Raw genomic sequence first — 19,823 nt, forward strand, 5'->3', positions numbered from 1 at the left:
CAGAGCATTCTCCCTGAGGAGGTTTTCTCCTGCGGGCATCTGTCTGTAAATAGGTAATAGCGGAGATTTACATCTGTCTCAGCTCTGCAGTGTGTCTGCATTTTCTAGTCCTCTCGTTACACTAGGCATCCCAGCCAACTGCCTCGTGGAAGTTGTTTTTGTAAGCCTTCTAGTAGTACTGGTTGGCTGATATTCACTGTTTAATTTTTGTTATGACTACTACTTTTTAAGGCCCAGCCGTGTAAAGAGTATGAGGCAGTCATGTAAGCACAACTAGAATTAAAAACTGAGTTTTGCTTGTGATAATACAAGAGTTTCAGAGTCAGGCTTACCTAAGGTGGTTTTTCACCTCTCACTTGCAAATAATTTAACCTCCCTGAGCTGCAGTTTCTTGTCTGTAAAATAGTTATACATTCCTACCATGTGTTCTAAGGATCAAATGAGAGGTCATATGTAAAAGTGACCTATATGCCTTATACATAGGAAACACTCAATATATGTGAGTCCTGTAGTGCTTATTCACCCTACCCACCATCCAGTCTAGAAATGTCGAGAACAAGACAGAGTTCAGTTTGAGTCTTTGTTATTTCAGTCATATCCTGGCAGAATTAAGAACTGGTTCATTTTGGTGGGAAATGTAGGCGCACAAAGGAACTGCAGCCACCAAAGGCAGGATTGCCTTAGGCCAGAGCTTCTCACCAGGGCACACTGATGGGCCAAGAACCAGGTACAGGATGTGTGGAGATATTGATCCTCTTAGTCCATGGAGCAGCCGGGGGTTCCGGGGCTTGTGGAGAGCAACCACCTTCATTTATTGCAGCCTTGTGCTTTGTGGTGTCATCTGCCTTGTCATCATTCCTTATGTGCTCTGGGATGTGGAATGGGAAGGAAAACTCTGCCTTAGACTAAACTAAACTCACTATTTGGCATCAAGAAAAGTTCCAAGTTGGGGTAGAAAGAAAACATTTGATTTTCCTTTAGAGTCACCAAAAAAGTTCTCAAAAGTTGCTGCAGCTTCTGGAGTCTCTGTTAGCACCTAAGGTGCCTTGGTGTGTTTGATATAAATGCAGCCCTTTCTCTGGGCAGTGAATGGAGCGTGGCTGGGTTCTGGCCCCTCGCTGCCCCTCAGCTGGGCACCTCAGGCAGTGCACACAGGCAGCCACGGCCTTGGGGAGGAGACACGATGCTGAACGATTAGGTTTAAGGCTTCTCAGAATCCATGCTCCTCACACAGCCCGTTCTGTTTCTTTTTCAAATGATCTCAGGTGATACATGCCTGAGGAACCCACTCCACAAACAGCAGTCACTCCCTCTCCGGCCCATCATCCCCCTCGTTGCCCGGATCTCGGATCAGAACGCCTCTGGGGCCCCCCCAATGACTGTCCGGGAGAAAACCCGCCTAGAAAAATTCCGTCAGCTTCTCTCCAGCCACAACACTGACTTAGGTGAGTCCCTGTGAGCCCAGGCAAGGTAGGAGCTTTTGGTGACTGGAATTCTCAGAGACCTGGAAGCTACTGCTCTTTATTCTTCCTTCTTTTACTTTTCTAGCTTCTCCTGACCTGGTGCCCATTGCAGTGACATGCAGGTATTAAGTCAGACATATGTTACTAGAGATTATGGACCAAATTAGGTGGGACTGGTTTCTGTGGCCTGTAGACCCTAGTGCAACTATTCTGACTTTGATCTCTATCTCATGGTGACTCTTGCTGAAATCTACACCCACTGGTCTTTCTCTTCCCCTCTAACTTTCATCTCTGAGCTGACAGGACTGCTACTGCAAGGCCATGTCCTTGGCACTTGGCTGCTCAGGGCTGTTTTGGGCTTTTCCCTGTGCTTATGGGTAGCAAGTGGTGGTGGTGGTCTTACATGAATGGAAGGAGACATCAGGCAGTGCTGGTTGCGGTTTGCTTTAGAGCATTTGTGGAGAGTTCACCTAACAAGGCTGTTTTCTGTTTACAGATGAACTGAGGAAGTGTAGCTGGCCAGGGGTTCCCAGGGAGGTTCGACCTGTAACCTGGAGACTCCTGTCGGTGAGTTCTACCTACTGTGTAGAGAAGTGTGAGCCTCACACAGCCCTTCTTGCCTGATGAGGTTAGTCTGGACACATTGGTCTTAACTCCATAGACTTCTCTAGTCCTACTGGATATGACAGAACTATGGGACTGTAGTCCTGTTTCTGTGCATAAAGAAACACATTCTTGAGAGTTTATTCACACACATGTAGAGGTACACAGACTTGTACCAATAGTCATGGTCTCACGTTATTAACAGCGAGGAAGAAGAATAGAGTGAGTGAGATAGGGTGACCCCAGCACTTGCTTTGAGCAAGCTCAAACATTCCCTGTGCTTTACTCCTGTTTCAGTTGGAGTAACCAAAAGTTGAAACCCACTTTGATCTGTAAAGAGTTGATAAATGGGCCTCCCTTGGAAGCCTTACTAGTCCTGCTTTCACCAAGTACAGAGCACTGTGCCAGCCGCTACGATAGGAACACTTGGGTTTCCTGAGCCTGTAAAATTCATTCATTCATCTAGTGAGGATTGATTGAGGGCCTGCTGTTTGCCAGGCATAGTGCCAGATGCTCTGAGCAGATACAAAAATGAATAAACCACAGTCCCTGCTCTCCAGGCACTCACTGTGGAATGCATTACATAAATGTTTTCAAGAAGAAGGGTCTGTCTCCTGACTGCTCGCCCCACCTCTACTCTTGCAACCATGTAATCATTGCCTCTGCCACTTCTAATCAGTTTGAATGCTATTCAGAGTAGATTTGGTGAGAACGGAAGGGGAACAGAAAATATAAGAATGAGAGTGGGATCTAGACCAAGGATAAGAATGAAAGTTGGCCTGGAGCTTTGGCTAGGCTGGGGGCTGCTGCCAGAAGTTCTGTCTGAGTGTTGTAGCTGTTATGTCACGGATTCCATTCAGCTGCTTCCTAAGCTGGTAATTCTGAAAGTTACACTGGAAAAGAATGTAACTGGCACCAACTTACTTGGCACACTGCTGAGATGTGCTGTAGAGGTTGCTATATCCCTGCATTTCTCAGAAGTATGGCCCTGGACACACGCAGCCCTCCAAGGCCATGACTTGGGTCCGGCTCCCTCCCACTGACCTATATTCACTCCTGTACTGTGCCAGCTCTGGGAGCTGAGGAGTGCTCACCAGTGGCTCAAGCTTCAGCACAGTACAGGGCCAAGGGAGTAAATAATCCTGGGAAAGCTGGCCTTGCTTCATCTGCTCACATGTGGATCTCATTCAATGAGAAGAGGGCAAAAAATGGGTGGCCAGAACCAAGAAGGGATTTACCCTTGGCAGTTTTCCTTCTTGATAGTTTCCAAACCACTGCATAGACTAAAATAAAAATTAAGGATTTATCCAACCATTGTCTTTCCCTATCTGACCAGCAGTCTTGTCTATAGGGCTATCTCCCAGCAAACACTGAGAGGAGGAAGTTGACCCTGCAGCGGAAGCGGGAGGAATATTTTGGCTTCATTGAACAGTATTATGACTCTCGAAATGAGGAACATCACCAGGATACCTACAGACAGGTATAGTCATCACCTGCTGCCTCTTTGCTTACCAGTCATACACTTTAGGTGTGTCTCATGATAGTGCTCTCAGGGTACAGGCTTTCCAAGTCCTCAGGCTGTGGTATATTGGTTGGGAGTTAAGTTTATCCTCAAAACTGTTTCCCCTCTTTTCATTCAGCAGCTCTGATTTTAGCCATTTTAAATAGACAGACTTTTTTGGCACTAGTCAGTGCGGTGCTTCTCAAACTTTAATGTACATACAAATCACCTAGGATTTTGATACGATCTCACCTAGAGATTATGAGAAAATGCAGATTCTGATTTAGCGGGTCTCGGGTAAAACCTGAAGTTCTAATGTGCTTCCTTGCAATGCTGCTGCTGCTGGTCCACCAACCACGCTATGAGTAGTAAGAGTTACCGAGTATGGAGCGGAAAGACAAGCTCACTTAGCAGTGGTCCAGTCCCTCTGGACTATGACATCAGTATGTCTTCCTGGCAGCTGCAGTGCTGTTTCGGCCTCTGTGACTGTCTGTAGGAGCTGTAGCTATCAGTAGTCTTGTCAGGGAGTCTTCCGTCTGCCCATAATGGTCCTCATGGTCTGCAGAAAGGTCTGCTCCCAACATCACACATGGAGGGAGGAGAAGAGTAGGCCAGGGGTTGCAGAAAGTGAAAGGTGGGCAGCTATCTACAACAAGCCTCAAGAACTGAAGTAGCCTCTCCTGCTGCTGCTGACACAGTCTTTTGCATAGCTAGACTGGGCGTTGGGAAATCCCCGAATTGAAATGGACATAGTGATGTCTTAGGTAACAGAAGTAAGAACTTTCAGCTTCAGTTACTGAAGGCCAACTGCTTTTGGTCCTTCTCCACTTTTTTTTTTTTGAGATGGAGTCTTGCTCTGTGGTCCGGGCTGGAGTGCAGTGGCGTGATCTTGGCTTACTGCAGCCTCCGCCTCCTGGGTTCAAGTGATTCTCCTGCCTCTCAGCTTCCCGAGTAGCTAGGATTATAGGCATGCGCCACCAGGCCCGGCTAATATTTTGTTTATTTTTTTTGAGACGGAGTCTTGTTTTGTCACCTAGGCTGGAGTGCAGTGGTGCAATCTCGGCTCACACCAGTCTCTGTCACCCAGGTTCCACCAGTTCTCCTGCCTCAGCCTCCTGGGTAGCTGGGATTACAGGCGCACACCACCATACCCAGCTAATTTTTGTAATTTTAGTAGAGACAGGGTTTTGCCATGTTGGCCAGGCTGGTCTCGAACTCCTGACCTCAGGTGATCCACCCACCTCAGCCTCCCAAAGTGCTGGGATTACAGGTGTGAGCCACCGCACCCAGCCCTAATTTGTGTATTTTTAGTGCAGATGGGGTTTCATCATGTTGGCCAGGCTGGTCTCAAACTCCTGACCTCAAGTGATCCACCCGCCTCGGCCTCCCAAAGTGCTGGGATTACAGACGTGAGCCATTGCCCCTGGCCCTTCCCCACTTCTTACACGTCATGACTTCATAAACAAGTTCATCTCTGGTTCCCTATTTTAGGACATTTATGCAGCTTTCTGAGCTCTTCTAGTTCTTAGGAACTGTCGATGAGTAAGATTCTGAAAGAGGGGTACCTACTTGGATCATACCTGCTACATACATGCCAGCCCAGAGTGAAACAGACTTCAGAGCAATAAGAAAAAACCCTCAGGCTGTGAAGCCTATTGCCATTTGACTTAAGTGGTTTCTTTTGGGTGGTTTCCTAATAAACTACTGTTATCATGGAAACATGTTCCATATGGGCAGGTAGGTATAACTAGATTTTTTTTCTGTGTCAGTCACTTCTTTCTGAAGATAAACTGTGTTTTCTTACTACTTTGATTCCCATTTCTTTAAAAAAAAAAAAAAAAAAACTTGTCAAAAGAACAAACTGGACCAAGCACAGTGGCTCACACGTGTAATCCCAGCACTTTGGGAGGCCGAGGCGAGTGGGTCATCTGAGGTCAGGAGTTCGAGACCAGCTACGCCAACATGGTGAAACCCCGTCTCTACTAAAAATACAAAAATTAGCCAGGCATAGGGACAGATACCTGTAATCCCAGCTACTTGGGAGGCTGAGACAGGAGAATCGCTTGAACCCTGGAAGCGGAGGTTGCGGTGAGCCGAGATAGTGCCAATTACACTCTAGCCTGGGGGACAAGAGTGAGACTTCATCTCAACAAAAAAAAAAAGAACAAACTGGCATTTGTGTTTTTGGACATGCCTTCTCTTTTTCAGATTCACATTGACATTCCAAGGACGAATCCTCTCATTCCGTTGTTCCAGCAACCACTTGTACAGGAGGTGAGGGAATTACTTAATGTTCTTTGGCGCTTCTCCCTGCATAGTTCTGTGGCACCTGTTTACAGGTTTGCGGCTAATCATAATAGTACCTTACGTTCATATATGCAGCTTTGGTTCCTTTAGAGCACGGTTTCATGCATTCTGATTTCATCTTCATAACAAATCTGTGAGCGGAATAACACTTTGAAAGGCTAAGGAACCTGCTCAGAATTTCGAGTCTACCTGGTGGCAGAATGAAGAACCCACATCTTAGAATTCCTATTCCTGTATTTGCTCTACTTTATCAAGCTGGAAGTAGTGATTTTTTAAATTGTGGTAAAATATACATAATATAAAATTTGCTATGTTAACCATTTTTTAGTGTACAGCTCGGTGGCATTAAGTACAGTCACATTGTTGTGTGACCATCACCATCCACTTCCAGAACATTTTTCATCTTCCCAAACTGAAACTCTGTACCCTTTAAATATTAACTCCCTTCCCCAGCAGCCTCCATTCTATTTGTCTCTAAGAATTTGACTACTCCAGGTAGCTCAAATAAGTGGAATCATAAAATATTTGTCCTTTTGTGACTGGCTTATTTCACTTAGCATAATATCTTCAAGATTCATGCCTGTTGTTGCATGTGTGAATTTCCTTCCTTTTTAAAGGCTGAATAATATTCCGTTGTGCATATGTAACACATACTGTTGAGCTCTTCATCTGTCAGTGGACACATGGGTTGCTTTCACATTTTGGCTATTGTGAGTAATGCTACTGCTAGTATGGGTATGTGACTATCTGTTTGAGTCTCTGTTTTAAATTCTTTTGGGTATATATTTAGAAGTGGGATTAGTAGTTATGTTTTGAGACCTAACAAGTTAATGAAGTACATGGAAGGTGTCAGTGGGACTATTATGTTTTGACTCAAGCAGTAACTGTAAACTTCTTAAGATTAGGGATTTCCTTTGCAACTTTACAGTAGCCAGGACACTAAGTGTTAGTGCTCTTTTAACAGAACTTGCCATTCTCATAATAGAGAGGGATGGTGGTTAAAATGCTGAAAATAATTTCTATTTGACTTTGGGTTGTATTTATAATTTTGTTTAAATATAGATGTCTCCACTGGTGGGGTCCCTCATGTCTTACCCATAGCATAAATAAGATTTTGAAGGTGACACCATTATTTTAACTATAAGATTCAGCTCATAGGAAGCTAAAAACCCATTCACGATCCCTTTATCCTCCCATACAGTTTTCCATGGCTCAGCACTGCTTATTCCTCATTTTAACTTGGAGATGTTCAGAGACTTTTCTTTTACCTGTGCATGCTTACTCTAAATTTGGAGATGGGGAAAGTAGTCAGTTTAAAAGGCTTCTCAGCCAGGCATGGTGACTCACTCCTATAATCCCAGCACTTTGGGAGGCCAAGGCCAGAGGGATTGCTTGAGCCCACGAGTTTGAGACCAGCCTGAGCCCAGGAGTTTGAGACCAGTCTGGGTAACATAGCGAGACTCTGTCTCAAAAAAGTTACAGAATTAGCCAGGCATGGTGGTATGTGCCTGTGCTACTGTGCCTGTGCTATTTGGGAGGTTGAGGAGGGAGGATCTCTTGAGCCCAGGTGGTCAAAGCTGCAATAAGCCATGATCGTGCCACTGCACTCTAGCCTGAGTGACAGAGCAAGATCCTATCTCAAAAAAAAAAAAAAAGGTTGGGGGCTGGTGGCTTCTCTTAGTAGTGCATCCTGAATACAATATGGGAACTCAAACTTTATTCTTTCCAATTTTTCCTGAATTACCATTTCATCTAGCAGGCTACAGTCATCTTTTTAATTTTTTTTTTATTTTAACTTTTTAAGAGACAGGGTCTCACTCTATCACCCAGGTTAGAGTGCAATGGTGTGATCATAGCTCACTGCAGCCTCTACCTCCTGGGCTCAAGCAGTCCTCCTGCCTCAGCCTCCCAAGTAGCTGGGGCTACAATCATGCACCACCACACCTGGCTAATTTTTTTCTCATAATTTTTTGTAAAGATGGAGTCTTGCTTTGTTGCCCAGGACTGGTCTTGAACCCCTGGCCTCAAGCACTCTTACTGCTTTTCCTCTCAAAATGCTGGAATTACAAGGCGTGAGCCACCATCCAGTCTAGTAAAAATGCCAACCAAGAAGTAAAGAACTAAGTAACACTGAATACGGAAAGGCTTGCTTTGAAAACCTGAAAGATACCTGAGAATTGACTATAGTATGTAAAAATTACCCACACTAGTAGAAGAGACATAGGAAAACCTCCAGGGGTTCTCCTATCCACTCCTGTCTATAAGGCAGGATTATCCCAGACTTTTTCTACAGTGAGCATCCCATGGTCTCCCCTGATTACCAGGCTTGGTGCTCTTCAGTTTCCATCTCTTTGACCACTTCACTTTGACCGTGTGAGTGTGTCTGTGTTGTCCCACCCTTACTAGAGAGGATGATTGCAGGTCTCCTGATTCTGAACAGCTAGCTTCCATGTACTTGGCCATTGTTACAGCCAGGCACCAAGGATATGAGTATTTACAAGGAGCTGATCCTATGGAGTAGAAGCCCTTCTAAGTCCTTTGGAAAGACCAACCTGGAGGAGCTTTTTTTTTTTTTTTTTTTTTTTTTTTTGAGACGGAGTCTCGCTCTGTCACCCAGGCTGGAGTGCAGTGGCCAGATCTCAGCTCACTGCAAGCTCCTCCTCTCGGGTTCACGCCATTCTCCTGCCTCAGCCTCCCGAGTAGCTGGGACTACAGGCAACCGCCACTTCGCCCGGCTAGTTTTTTGTATTTTTTAGTAGAGACGGGGTTTCACCGTGTTAGCCAGGATGGTCTCGATCTTCTGACCTCGTGATCCGCCCGTCTCGGCCTCCCAAAGTGCTGGGATTACAGGCTTGAGCCACCGCGCCCGGCCTGGAGGAGCTTTTTAACAGAGGCATCTAGACAGACCCAGGTCACAAGAAATACAAAGAAAGAGAGTGAGCCAGGGAATTCTTGAGATTTTCCTGAAAATGATGGTTCTAGCTTTGGCTGTGTTTTCAAGATAGAGGGGTCATTTAGCAACAGAGAGGAAATAGAGTATAAGAATGCTCCCGGCCGGGCGCGGTGGCTCAAGCCTGTAATCCCAGCACTTTGGGAGGCCGAGACGGGCGGATCACGAGGTCAGGATATCGAGACCATCCTGGCTGACACGGTGAAACCCCGTCTCTACTAAAAAATACGAAAACTTAGCCCGGCGAGGTGGCGGGCGCCTGTAGTCCCAGCTACTCGGGAGGCTGAGGCAGGAGAATGGCGTAAACCCGGGAGGTGGAGCTTGCAGTGAGCTGAGATCCGGCCACTGCACTCCAGCCTGGGCGACAGAGCAAGACTCTGTCTCAAAAAAAAAAAAAAAAAAAGAATGCTCCCATTAGAGTGTTGGGCTGAATGCAATTGAGGTTGCTGTGCCTTTTCCTCAACCGCACAAAGCAAATGGGTAGGTCTAGTGAAGGCAGAGAGGCCAGCTCCCTTCGAGGGAGGGCTTTGTTCTCACTGCCTGTGAAGGCAGCAGTGTTGACAGTGAAGGAAACTGTTTCTCAGCTCTGTTTGCCAGCTGTAGACACAACTATCTATGACAGAGGGGCTGGGAAGCATCCTTTATATGTCTCTAGATTCTCTATGTCCCTCCTACACTAGATAACCATCTCCAAAAACCATATAACCATTTCCTGTTTATTGGTCTCCCTGGGAGGTTTTTCTCCCTTGCACCTGCTTGAGAGGGCCTCTTCATTCTGATGCTGAGGTGATTGGCTGAGATTCTCCGGAGTCCACGTGCTTTCTAATCTCCTACCCTATCATCTGCATGTATTCACCATCACCTCTGTCATCTCTCTGGTGTGGTTCACAGAGACATGAGGCAGCCCAGTCAAAACCAGTCTCAAGAATGTGTCAGACTCAGGAGTTGTGGTCAACAGAATGAAACCAGGCAATGGGTATCATCAGGTTGAGAGAAGGTGGGGAGAAACTCAGAGGGCCTAATGAAAGCAAGGAGAGTATAGTTGAGTGGTACAGGGCATGATTCTGTAAAGGGACCATAGAGATCTTTCCTTTGTCCCCAGCCTAGGCCTCTGGCTTCTTGTGGCTAATATGCTAAACCCCAGGGTCTTTCCCATGGGGGCCCTGGCTGGTTTCTCTGTTCTCAAATACCCAGCTGTAGGAGTCCATAGGATTTTGTTTAACTTCCTATCCTTAGCAGATGTCTGAGTTGTATCCTGATATGTGAAGTGACTTCCTGCAATGTGCAGTCTGTCGCTTGGTCCTAGTCAGCCTGGGTTAGAATTAAATCTAGACCTCCTTTCTTCTCAGCAGGGATAGTGGAGGGTAGTGAGAAGGTATTTCCTAACAAAAAAAAAAATTTAGAAAAAAGCATCAGAACTAGGATGTTCTGATATCTTGCTCTTGGAAATAGAAAACAGTATCTACAGATGAGAATGTGGTGGCCTGAATTAACAGCATTCATCCCAAATGTTTTCTAAGTCATTTGGGTTGCAATTCTTTCCTTTTCCCAATTTTGTATTATGGTGACCAGATAATGAAAAAATGAATAAAGGGCAAGAAGTATCTACCCTTACTTGAAAACAATTAGTGTATTAGAAACTTTTTTGCATTTATATACTTCTTTATCCCACAGTATTTTAAAATTTTCCTAAACATTCTACACTAACCCAGAGGTAAATAGTGAAGTAGGTAAACGGAGGGAGGGAGTGTGTCCCCATGATTTAACACTCGTGTCTTTCTTTCTCATTTTCCTAGATCTTTGAAAGAATTCTATTTATTTGGGCCATCCGCCACCCTGCCAGTGGGTATGTCCAGGGAATTAATGACCTGGTCACTCCATTCTTTGTCGTCTTCCTCTCAGAATATGTGGGTAAGAAGCATTAGTACCAAGTTGAACAAGCTATTGCTCTTTCTTATCTGCCGTCTGTCTGTTTGTTTTTCCCAAGAGTCCAGCCAGTGGGTATGTCTTGCTAGAAAATAGATAGTGCCTTTGGAATACACAGCTAAAACTACTTTTAACAGCAATTGCTGCCTGGAATTTATCTCTTAAGATGGTCACAGATCTCACCTAAAAAGATCTGCTTTGTCACAAGAATGACCACATTGATATGTTTTGTAGTTTTATGGTTTATTTGAGATTATTTTAGGATTATTTTGAACTTGTTTCCGACTCAGGCTCTCATCCATGTAAACTGGAATTTTAGATTGGACATCAGGCCTGCACACTCCAGTTCACTTGCTATATCTTAGGAGCAGGATGTGGACATGCAGAGGACAAAAGGTTGTGGCACCAGAACCCAGCACATACAGGAAGTGATGGAATGGGCCAAGGAGAACTCCCAGACCTTGATTTCTCCCCACTCCTTCTTCACCTCTCACCCCACTGGGTTCTTGTCACTTTAGAAAGAGATTTGATTTCATGGCAGCAGTTAGGTTTTCTTGTAGTCCCAGCCTCTGCCGGCCAGCCTAAGTTAAGCAGAGTCTTAAAGGAGTTGAGGATCCTGTGTCTCTGTTTTGGTTTCCTTAATCACTTCTGCTGAGAGAGTCACAGGAAAACCCATCTGCCACGGCCTGATGCTTTGTTTCCTTAGGTAAGGAGAACCTCATGTAGGAATAAGAACATCGAAAGGGATCTTAGAAAGCCATTCACGTAATCCCTCATTTCACTGAGAAGTTTTGAGATTCTCTGTCTCCTTATTAGAGGCAGAGCTAGGACTAAAATCATTTTCTTTAGACTCTGAGGGTGGTGGATGATTGTGGTTTTTGGAGGAAGCCATTTGGAGGGGTTAGAGGGTTGGGTGATGAGAAATGGGTGAGAGTGGAGCCCTTTGAAGAGGACAGCATAAGAAATGTCTCACTTGGTCTATCCCATCCAGGTTTTCCAATGGGGCTCAAAAGGATGATGAGGTCTTTCATGAGGCAATCTTGGAAAACTAAGGCAACTGACTAAGAAGGCTTTTTCTAGAGGACTTTTTACATCTTCCCCCCACCCCCCCGCCTTAATAGACCAACTTTTGGAAGCAGCATAATTCTACTGTGTTGTATAATTTTATCAAGAGAGCAGTTTAGCTGATCTGTTGGAATTTTTTAGTTGCTTCTTGCAGTAATAATTTTCTAAAATAGTATTGAAGAATGAGCCTAAGATGGTATTAACCCATTCATTAATTTACATTTGAAGTCTAAATGCTGTCATGAAATCTTGCTAACGGTGTTGTGCCAGTTAAAAATAATCCTCAGCAGCTGTAGTTCTGATTAGATATTTAATTATCTTGTTAGCTTTGTTTTTTGTATTTATATTTTGTTCCAAGCCTGTCTTCACTTTCTTTAGGTGCCCATCCCATTACTACCTCAACCCCATCAAGCAGTGTACCTTTCTGTGATAGATATGACTGCTTTCTAATCTTGGTACAGGCATATCTTGTTTTATTGAGCTTTGTAGATATTGCATTTTTATAAATTGAAGATTTGTGGCAACCCTGCATTGAGCAAGTCTATCAGTGCCACTTTTCAAAAGCATGTGTTCACTTTGTGTCTCTGTGTCACATTCTGGTAATTCTCACAGTATTTTTAACTTTTCATTATTATTATATCTGTCATGGTCATCTGTGATCAGTGAACTTTGATGTTATTGTTGTAATTATTTCAGGGTGCCATGAACTGCCTCCATATAAGACAGTGAACTTAATTTATAAATGTTGTGTGTGTTCTGATTGCTTGCTCCACCAGCTGATCCTTCCTCATCTCCCTCTCCTTGGGCCTACCTATTCCCTGAGACACAACAATATTCAAATTAGGTCAATTAATAACTCTTCAATGGCTTGTAAGTGTTCAAGGGAAAGGAAGTTACATGTCTCTCGCTTTAAATCAAAAGCTATAAGTGATTAAGCTTAATGAAGAAGGCAGGTCAAAAGCTGAGCCAGGCTGAAAGCTATGCCTCTTGTGCCAGTATGCCAAATTGTGAACAAAGGAAAAGTTCTTGAAGGAATTAAAAGTGCTACTCCAGTGAACACACAAATAATATGAGAGCAAAATAGCCTTATTGCTGATATGGAGAAAGTTTTAGTGTTCTGGATAGAAGATCAAACCAGCCACAACATTCCCTAAATCCTGAGCTTAACCCAGAGCAAGGCCTTAACTCTCTTCACTTCCATAGAGGCTAAGAGAGCTGAGGAAGCTGCAGAAGAAAAGTTTGAAGCTAGCAAAGTTGGTTTTCATGAAGTTTAAGGAAAGAAGCCATCTCCATAACAAAAAGTGCAGGGTGAAGCAACAAGTGCTGATGGAGAAGCTGTAGCAAATTATCTGGAAGATCTAGCTAAGATCATTGATGAAGGCGGTACACTAAACAGCAGATTTTCAGTATAGACAAAACAGCCTTCTATTGGAAAAAGATGCCATCCAGGACTTTCTTTTTTAAATTTAATTATTTTTTTAAGAGACAGTAGCATGATCATAGCACACTGTAACGTTATACTCTGACTAAAGCAATCCTCCTGCCCCCTGAGTAGCTAGAACTGCAGATGCACACCCACCACACCTGGCTAACTTTATAAAAACAATTTTTGTAGAGAGGGGGTCTTAGTATGTTGCCCAGGCTGGTCTTGAATTCCTGGTTCAAGTGATCCTCCCGTCTTGGCCTCCTGAGTAGTTGGGATTACAAGTATGTAGTAACCACTATGACCAGCCTGCTATCTAGGACTTTCATAGCTAGAGAGGAGTAGTCAGAGTCTGGCTTCGAAGGACAGGCTGGCTCTCTTGTTAGGGGCTAAGGCAGCTGGTGACTTTAAGTTGAAGCCCGTGCTCACTTACCATTCCAAAAACCCTAGAGCCCTTAAGAATTATGCAAAATATACTCTACCTGTGCTTTATAAGTGGAACAATAAAGCTTGGATGACAGCACATCTGTTTATAGCATGGTTTATTGAATATTTTAAGGCCACTGTTGAGACCTCTTGCTCACAAAAAAAGATTTCTTTCAAAATAGCACTGTCCATTGACAATGAACCTAGACACCTGAGAGCTCTGATGGAGATGTACAAGGAGATTAATGTTTTCATACCTGCTAACACAATGTCTGTTCTGCAGCCTGTGGATCAAGGAGTCATTTCAACTTCTGAGTCTTATTATTTAAGAGCTATATTTAGTAATTTAGTAAAGCTATAGCTGACATACTTTCTTGAGATGGAATCTACTCCTGGTGAAGATGCTATGAACATTTGAAATGACAACAAAGGATTTAGAATATTACGTAAACTCAATTAGTAAAGCAGTGGCAGGATTTGAGAGGGTTGACTCCAATTTTTTTAAAAATGTTATTTATTTATTTATTTATTTGGAGACAGGGTCCCACTCTTTTGCCCAGGCTGGAGTGCAGTGGTGTAATCATAGCTCAAACTGCAATCTCAAACTCCTGGGCTCAAGTGATCCTCCTGCCTCAGCCTCCTGAGTAGCTGGGACTACGGCTGTGCACCACCACACCCAGCTAATTTTTAAATTTTTTGTAGAGATGAGGTTCTCATTGTGTTGCCCAGGCTGGTCTTGAATTCCTGACCTCAAGCAGTCCTGCCTTGACCTCCCAAAGTCCTGAGAGTATAGGAGTGAGCTACCACACCTGGCCAGATTGACTTCATTTTTTAATTTTTTTTGTTTTTTCAGATAAATAGAAAGTCTGGTTTTATTTTCACCGTTACATTCTTGTCAAGTGCAAGGTCAGCCAGCTAAGATTTCCAGTAATGACTGAGGTAATAACTTCTGCTGGCATGTCTTCTGAGTCGCCATTTCCTCCACTGATACTCATCCAAATAATAAGAGAAACACAATTGCAGTTGAATTTACTATTATTAATGGCACTCTCATCGAAATTCTTACAGACTGAATAAGGTTCGTTAGCTGAGATTTAATTCTTGGCTCCTCTCCAAAGCCATTGATTCCCTGGTCTGTTCCCCAGCCAAAGTTCCACATGGCTGGGGAGGCCTCACAATCATAGCAGAAGACAAATGAGGAGCAGAGTCATGTCTTACATGGTGGCAGGCAAGAGACTGATTTAATTTTGAAAGAAGTTCTACTGTGGGTAAAATGCTGTCAAACAGAATCACATGCTACAGAGAAATCTTTTGTGAAAGGAAAAGTCAATCAATGTGGCCAACTTCATTACTGTCTTAAGAAATTGTCACAGCCAGCCCAGCCTTTAGCAACCACCACCCTGACAGTCAGCAGCCATCAACATTGAGGCAAGATCCTCCAGTAGCAAAAAGATTATGACTTGCTGAAGGCTCAGATGATTCAGTAAATAGCATTTTTTAATAATAAAGTATTATTTACTAATTAGCGGGGTGTGGTGGCATGCACCTGTAATCCTAGCTACTGGAGAGGCTGATGCGGGAGAATTGCTTGAACCCAGGAGGCAGAGGTCACAGTGAGCTGAGATCGCGCCATTGTCCTCCTGCCTGAGCAACAGAGGGAGACTCCATCTCAAAAAATAATAATAAATAATAAAGTATTATTTATTTGTTGATTAATTGATTGAGACAGGGTCTTACTCTGTCACCCAGGCTGGAGTGCAGTGGCATGATCATGGCTCACTGTAGCCTCAACCTGCTGGTTCAAGTGATCCTTTCACCTCAGCATCCCAAATAATTGGGACTACAGGGGAGTGCCATCACATTTGGCCAATTTTTTGTATTTTTTGTAGAGATAAGTTTTTGCCACGTTGCCCAGGCTTGTCTTGAACCCCTGAGCTCAAGTGTCCTCCTGCCTCAGCCTCCCAAAGTGTTGGGATTACAGGCGTGAGCCACCATGCCTGATCCCAGTCTTGTTTTATCTAAACCTGTATCCATTCTCTACTCCCTCACCATTGTGAATTATTTTGAGGCAAATCTCAATGTCAAACATCATATCATTTTATGCATAAATGTTTCTATATGTATCTCTGAAAGGTATATATGTATGTACACACACATACACACATAATTTTTTGTTTGTTTTTTGAGACAGTCTCACTCTGTCGCCCAGACTGGAGTGCAGTGACACAATCTCAGCTCACTGCAACCTCCGTCTCCTGGGCTCAAACAATCCTCCCACTTCAGCCTCCGGAGTAGCTGGGACTACAGGCTCGCACCACCATGCCTGACTAATTTTTGTATTTTTTGTAGAGACAGGGTTTCGCCATGTTGCCCAGGCTGGTCCTGAACTCCTGGACTCAAGCCATTTGTCCGCCTCAGCCTCCCAAAGTGCTGGGATTACAGGTGTGAGCCGCTGCACCTGGCCAAAGACATTTTTTAAAACACAAAGCCATAATGCAGTTATCCCATCTAAAAAGTAGTAATAGCTCCTTTATGTAATCTACTATACAGTCGTATTCATAAATCTATTTAACAGTTTGAATCAGGGTCCAAATCAGAGCTGCATATTATAGTTGGCTGTCTCTCCTAATCCTCCAGCTCCCATCCATCTCTCTTTCCCTAGGAGTTTGTAGTTGTAGCCCTTGTTTTTCTGGCCAACAAGCAACATTACCCTGGTTTTTAAAGTACTTCACTATTTGCAAAGATCTTGGACATACCTGATTTCCTTTACTAGGGCCCAATGTCTGTTTAAGGTAGATGTATCAAGCCATTTTATAAGGTGAAAAATCCAAGACTCAGGGGTCTAATGAGCTTCTCAAACTCAAACCTAGGTATTTTGGTCTTAATACCTGTGCTCTTTATATGACTTGGTGGAATCTCAACTTCAATCCTTGTCCTTGGACTTCTAATGGCTTCACCGATTATATTCAATGCTCTAAAGCAGGCAGCACCTTTCTTATTGCTCATCTTTTTTAAAAAAAAAAATTGTAGTAGAAGTATGCTTATTTAAAATATCAAAACAACATTCTACTATAAAGATACATGCCCGTGTATGTTTATTGCAACACTGTTCACAATAGCAAAGACTTGGAACCAACCGAAATGCCCATCAATGATAGACTGGATAAAGAAAATGTGACACATTTAGACCATGGAATACTATGCAGCCATAAAAAAGAGTGAGTTCATGTCCTTTGCAGGGACATGGATGAAGCTGGAAACCATCATTCTCAACAAACTAACACAGGAACAGAAAACTAAACACCGCATGTTCTCACTCATAGGTGGGAGTTGAACAATGAGAACACATGGACACAGGGAGGGGAACATAACATATCGGGGCCTGTTGGGGGTTGGGGGCCTAGGGGAGAGATAGCATTAGGGGAAATACATAATGTAGATGACAGGTTTATGGGTACAGCAGACCACCATGGCATGTGTGTACCTGTGTAACAAACCTGCATGTCCTACACATGTATTCCAGAACTTAAAGTATAATAAAATATATATATAGAAGTGTTACAACACACACGCACACACCCCCAAGATAACTACAGTTGCTAACCTATTGTTATGTGTTCTTCCAGACCGTTTCCTATGTATGGATGGAGCTGCATGCATTGTTTTTCTTTACTGGGTTCAGAAAAATGAAATCAAGCTATTCACACTTTTCTATATTTTGCTTGTGTTCATTTAAAAATGTCATACAGCAAGCTTTCCAAGCCTGAACATACAGATCCACTTCATTATTTTCATCAATTCCATTATTTCTGTAATAAGGCTTAACCAGTTTATTTAAGTTTTCTTCTCTAGAAGGACATTTAAGTTGCCTACAGTTTGTTTTTTTTTTTTTTTGAGATGGAGTCTTGCTCTGTTGGCCAGGCTGGAGTGCAGTGGCGCGATCTCGGCTCACTGCAAGCTCTGCCTCCCAGGTTCACACCATTCTGCCTCAGCCTCCCGAGTAGCTGGTACTACAGGTGCCCACCACCACGCACAGCTAATTTTTTGTATTTTTTAGTAGAGATTGGATTTCACCATGTTAGCCTGGATGGTCTCGATCTCCTGACCTTGTGATCTGCCCGTCTCAGCCTCACAAAGTGCTGGGATTACAGGCGTGAGCCACTGTGCCCGGCCTAAGTTGCCTACACTTTTTAGCTGTTGTAAGTAACATCCCAGTGAATATCCTTGTACATATTTTCTTGTGCACTTGTTAAAATACGTATTTCTCTGAAAGAGTCCTAGAAGTGAAATGACTAATCCTAAAAGCATGCCAAATAGGTACTACTAAATTATAATCCAAAAATGTTTATACCAGTTTGTACTCCAGCCACGAATGTGTGGATGCACTTTTCCTCACCTCCTTAGCAAAACCTGTGTGTGGATGAAGTCTAGTATATTTTACCTGTCTAGCAGATAAATCATGGTTTCTTTCAGTTTTTGTTCCTACTTTCTGGTCAGTGATACTATGTATCTTTTCTCATCTGTATTATCATTTTCTTTTGTGGTCTGCTGCTTTAATCGTTTACCTGTTTTTTCTAATGGATTATTGACGTGTCTTGTTTTGTAAGAGCTTTTTGTATATTAGATAAATTCGTCCTTCATCTGCTATGTGTTAAAAATATTAGGTTGAATCATATACATTGTTAATACTCAACCATTTTTTTTTTTTTTTTTTGAGACGGAGTCTGGCTCTGTTGCCCAGGCTGGAGTGCAGTGGCCGGATCTCAGCTCACTGCAAGCCCCGCCTCCCGGGTTCACGCCATTCTCCTGCCTCAGCCTCCCGAGTAGCTGGGACTACAGGTGCCCGCCACCTCGCCCGGCTAATTTTTTTTGTATTTTAGTAGAGACGGGGTTTCACCGTGTTAGCCAGGATGGTCTCGATCTCCTGAACTCGTGATCCGCCCGTCTCGGCCTCCCAAAGTGCTGGGATTACAGGCTTGAGCCACCGCGCCCGGCCAATACTCAACCATTTTTTACCCCCCAACATGGGGATTTTATATAGTCCAACGTAATATTTTCCCCAGACCATTATTTATCTCTTAACTTTGCTAATTATGTCTCTTTATGTAGAACTTACTAATTTTTATGCAGTCAGATCTGTCCAACAAGTATTTATTGAGCTGTCACTATGTGTAGGAGATAGACAAGGAGATAGACATGGCCTGCCCTTGTGGCAACTCCTGTCTGGTAGGGAGGCTCACAAACAAGTCACCAGATAATTGCAAACTGTGATGAAGCCTCTGAAGGAAGCAGCTTCTCCTTTAGGATTTTTGGATTTGGTATCTTGCTTAGGAACTCTTTCCTTCCCCACCTCAAGATTACAAAAATACTGGCTGGGCGCGGTGGCTCACGCCTGTAATCCCAGCACTTTGGGAGGCTGAGGCAGGTGGATTACCTGAGACCAGGAGTTCGAGACCAATCTGGTCAACATGGCAAAACCCCGTCTCTACCAAAAATACACGAATTAGCTGGGCATGGTGGTGGCTGCCTGTTTTCCCAGCTACTCGGGAGGCTGAGGCAGGAAAATCGCTTGAATCCAGGAGGCAGAGGTTGCAGTGAGCCGAGATCACGCCACTGCACTCTAACCTGGGTGACAGAGTGAGACTCTGTCAAAAAAAAAAAAAAAAAAATTACAAAAATACTCTCCCATGTTTTCTTCTAATATTCTGGTGGTTTTAACATTTAACTTTCTAAATTCCATTACTAATTTATTTTCTTGTATGGTGAGAACTGAGATTTATAGTTACTATTCCAGTTGCATAGCTAATATTTCGACACCATTTATAAATCATACACCATCTTTTCACTGATGTGAAATCTCTCTTCATAATATTACATACATTTAATTACATGGTTCTGCTGCTTTGTTGGTTTAATTTCATTTGTCTCCATTTCTATCCAGTACCACACAGCTTAGATTTTTTGAGTTTATAAAGTTGTTAAATTATTATTATTATATATTTTATTTATTTATTTATTTTGAGATGGAGTCTTACTCTGTTGCCCAGACTAAAGTGCAATGGCGCAATCCCGGCTCACTGCAACTTTCATCTCCTGGATTCAGGCTATCCTCGCACCTCAGCCTCCCTAGTAGCTGGGACTATAGGCATGCGCCACTAT

The 19,823-nt window shown here is 43.5% G+C and overlaps 1 protein-coding gene across 2 annotated transcripts in view; it reads left to right on the forward strand.

Annotated features, from left to right (window-relative positions):
* Positions 1-19,823, forward strand: part of TBC1D22B (TBC1 domain family member 22B) — a 73,977-nt gene that overhangs the window by 22,430 nt on the left and 31,724 nt on the right. For both annotated transcript variants that reach the window (XM_003897550.4, XM_021937202.2), the window contains exons 4-8: positions 1,266-1,445; positions 1,960-2,030; positions 3,418-3,546; positions 5,776-5,841; positions 10,621-10,735. In XM_003897550.4, the coding sequence (XP_003897599.1) occupies positions 1,266-1,445; positions 1,960-2,030; positions 3,418-3,546; positions 5,776-5,841; positions 10,621-10,735 (561 nt within the window). The remainder of the gene's footprint in view (positions 1-1,265; positions 1,446-1,959; positions 2,031-3,417; positions 3,547-5,775; positions 5,842-10,620; positions 10,736-19,823) is intronic.

This window comes from Papio anubis, chromosome 6 (genome assembly GCF_008728515.1).
Source record: "Papio anubis isolate 15944 chromosome 6, Panubis1.0, whole genome shotgun sequence".
Lineage (NCBI taxonomy): Eukaryota > Metazoa > Chordata > Mammalia > Primates > Cercopithecidae > Papio > Papio anubis.